This window comes from Aaosphaeria arxii, assembly GCF_010015735.1.
Source record: "Aaosphaeria arxii CBS 175.79 unplaced genomic scaffold BU24scaffold_45, whole genome shotgun sequence".
In the NCBI taxonomy this organism is placed as follows: Eukaryota; Fungi; Ascomycota; class Dothideomycetes; order Pleosporales; genus Aaosphaeria; species Aaosphaeria arxii.
In genome coordinates, this window is record NW_022983518.1 from 1 (window position 1) to 2,453 (window position 2,453).

General features: G+C 56.6%; 2 protein-coding genes across 2 annotated transcripts; one reads left to right on the forward strand and one right to left on the reverse strand.

The window, feature by feature from the left end:
• Positions 1-195: 195 nt before the first annotated feature.
• Positions 196-773, forward strand: BU24DRAFT_469117 (uncharacterized protein; the record flags this gene model as incomplete). Its single annotated transcript, XM_033532586.1, has 4 exons — positions 196-237; positions 287-368; positions 420-529; positions 639-773. 4 exons carry the CDS (start codon positions 196-198, stop codon positions 771-773), a joined length of 369 nt encoding a protein of 122 aa, XP_033376585.1.
• Positions 774-1,061: 288 nt separating this feature from the next.
• On the reverse strand, positions 1,062-2,018 carry BU24DRAFT_498087 (DHS-like NAD/FAD-binding domain-containing protein; the record flags this gene model as incomplete). Its single annotated transcript, XM_033534329.1, has 2 exons — positions 1,062-1,837; positions 1,889-2,018. The coding sequence occupies 2 exons, from the start codon at positions 2,016-2,018 to the stop codon at positions 1,062-1,064; spliced, it is 906 nt and encodes a 301-aa protein (XP_033376586.1).
• Between the last annotated feature and the right edge of the window lie 435 nt (positions 2,019-2,453).

Here is a 2,453-nt window from a genome sequence, read left to right on the forward strand (position 1 = left end):
CCGTACAGGCAGCAACGCCTTTTCCATCCCTTTTCACCTCCCCAGCCAGTGTCAGGTAGCTTACATAACTCGAGCAAGAGCTTGTCTGTCCTATGGTTGGCTGCTTGGCCTTGTCTCTCTCACGCGTCCTCCGTACACACCGCAACACTGCGCAAACTATCAACCGCGACAATTTACAATCTCTACGCCTTCGCCATGCCGTCTCCGCCAATGTTGAGTGAGGAAGCCGTCCAGCATGTAGGTCGATGATTCAGGTCAATGTACCATCATGCTAAGCATGGTCCAGCTCCACCGCGCGTTTTCCACCGCGCAACTTTACATGGATAAGACTGCTGCCGCAGCCACGCTACTCGTAGCGGCACTCAACCGTACGATCCCCAGATCGTTGTAGGCGTCCATAGTACTGACGACCTGCCTAGTTGCATATGGAGATGATTTATACGACATCATTGCCTATAACGCCACGCTCGCGGACGCGTCGCCAACCTCAGACCCGCGCCGGACAACGCTTCAGCCGGAGGAAATCGAGGTACGCAGTGCCACGCAGTGCAGAATCGAAACACGGAAGCAGCTCGCGAGAGGGTTGCAAACTCTTTATACACGTAGGAGCGTGGGCTGATTGTTCGTGTTGAATCTAGGTCCAGAAACCGCCGCCAATGCAAGAACGTGAGGCAACCCGCAAGATGGAAATCGACGAACAGACACTGAGAAAGAGAAAAGGAGAACCAGAGCGTGGCACCTTGTCGCCGTACAAGAGGGCCAAAGCTTCCTGAGCGGTGCACTGGAGCGCCCCGGAAACGATGCGAGTCCGTGGCAAGCGAAACAGTCGTCACGGATACACGGGAATCAGTTAGGGAGGAGCAGGACCATGGGAATGGCAGGTTGACGATGAGTAGTAGGCGCGTGTAGCTCTGTGACGAAGGTCTCTATAGAAGTAGTCCAGCCTGTAGCTATTGGGCCGTGTTCATATGAAAAATCTACACTAAACATGATTCTGTATGTAGGAGCCGCGGACTGAACCTATGCCAGCGTCCGGTCTCTTCCTGTCCTCCACCGTGCGGTCACCAATTCTCCCCTCCGAGCATGTCTGCCAGCCGTGCGAAATCGTCGCAGGTTCCCTTAAGCACTATGTCGAAACAGGCCATCACGTTCTGCTTCGGTAGCTCCTTGTTGATCCATATGGCCAGGCCGATGTTTTTGCGGACAACTTCGGCCATGCTTCTCACCAGGTCGCGTGCGCCAGGCACGTCCAATGCCGTCCCGGCCACGATCAGGGCATCAGGCATGGCCTCGAGATCGTGTGCATGAACCTTGCCGATGGACTCATTCTCCCAATCGGCCTCCTGGTCGTACAGGAGGATGCGTGGGCGCAGTCCCCCAGGGTTTCGACCTCTCTTGCCGGCGGCGACACGCTCATCCTCGGCGATCTCGCACAGCCGGCAGACGGGTGGCGTGTTTCCGACGAAAAGGGACAGATCGGTGGGCAGAACGTGTCCGTTCTTTGTGCACTGCGAGTAGTGCAAAGTCCCGTGAAGCTGGATTGTATTGGGCCACGGCCCGCTGGTCGTCAACGGAGTTTGGGTGAAGAGATAGGGCAGCCTCAGCTCCAGTCCGTCAATGTTCTGTGTATAGAGACGGACTAGACGGCGGTCCCTAGCAAGAGCATCAACCCAGTGGTGAAAGGGTGTCGGATTCGAAGCCGACGCCTGCACGCACGCCTCGCGTAGGAACTCGTGGAAGGCTTCCAGCCTCGCGTTGTTGTGATAGACTGCCTCGGAAAGATTGAGTTTCCCGCCGAATCGCTGTGCTAGTCCAGAGGGGTCCTTGAAATCGGCAACTTCACCACAGCGTCAGCACAAGCAGATACACGCAGGGAGAGATGTCGCACTTCCAGCGGACGTCGAGATGCCCGCTCCCGCCACCACGATGAACCGAGTACAGGCCGTGAGGCTTTCTTTCAAGAGCGTGAACTCCTCGGTGGCTTCCTTGTCGTACACGGAGAGCAACCGTTGCTCCATGTTTGCAGTTCGTTCATCAACAGCGCGCAGAGAGAGATAGTCGGGCGGCGAGAGCACGAGAGGAAAGTGAAGGCATGCTACCAAGACGTGTATAACCATGCACCGCAGCTCGCTTAGCTGCACGCAGGGGACCTAGCAGCTACTCTGAACACGGCAGTCCCAAACCGAATGCCAAAAGCACTATCCCAGTTGCCATCAGGCAGTACAGTATATCTAAGGGCCACACGCCAACGAAATGCCACCAGAAGACCCCAATCGTGCCTTGGCCTTCCCCATGAAGACTCCTCCGTTTACCGTCGTGGACTGGGTTAGAGGGGGACAGACGGGCATGGGAGGGTTCCTCAATCGGGTCGGAAGACTGACTGGCCGCATGGCGGCCAGTCACCATGATCCTATCGCGGTGGAAATCTGCAAGTGCTGCCAGAATGATCGCCG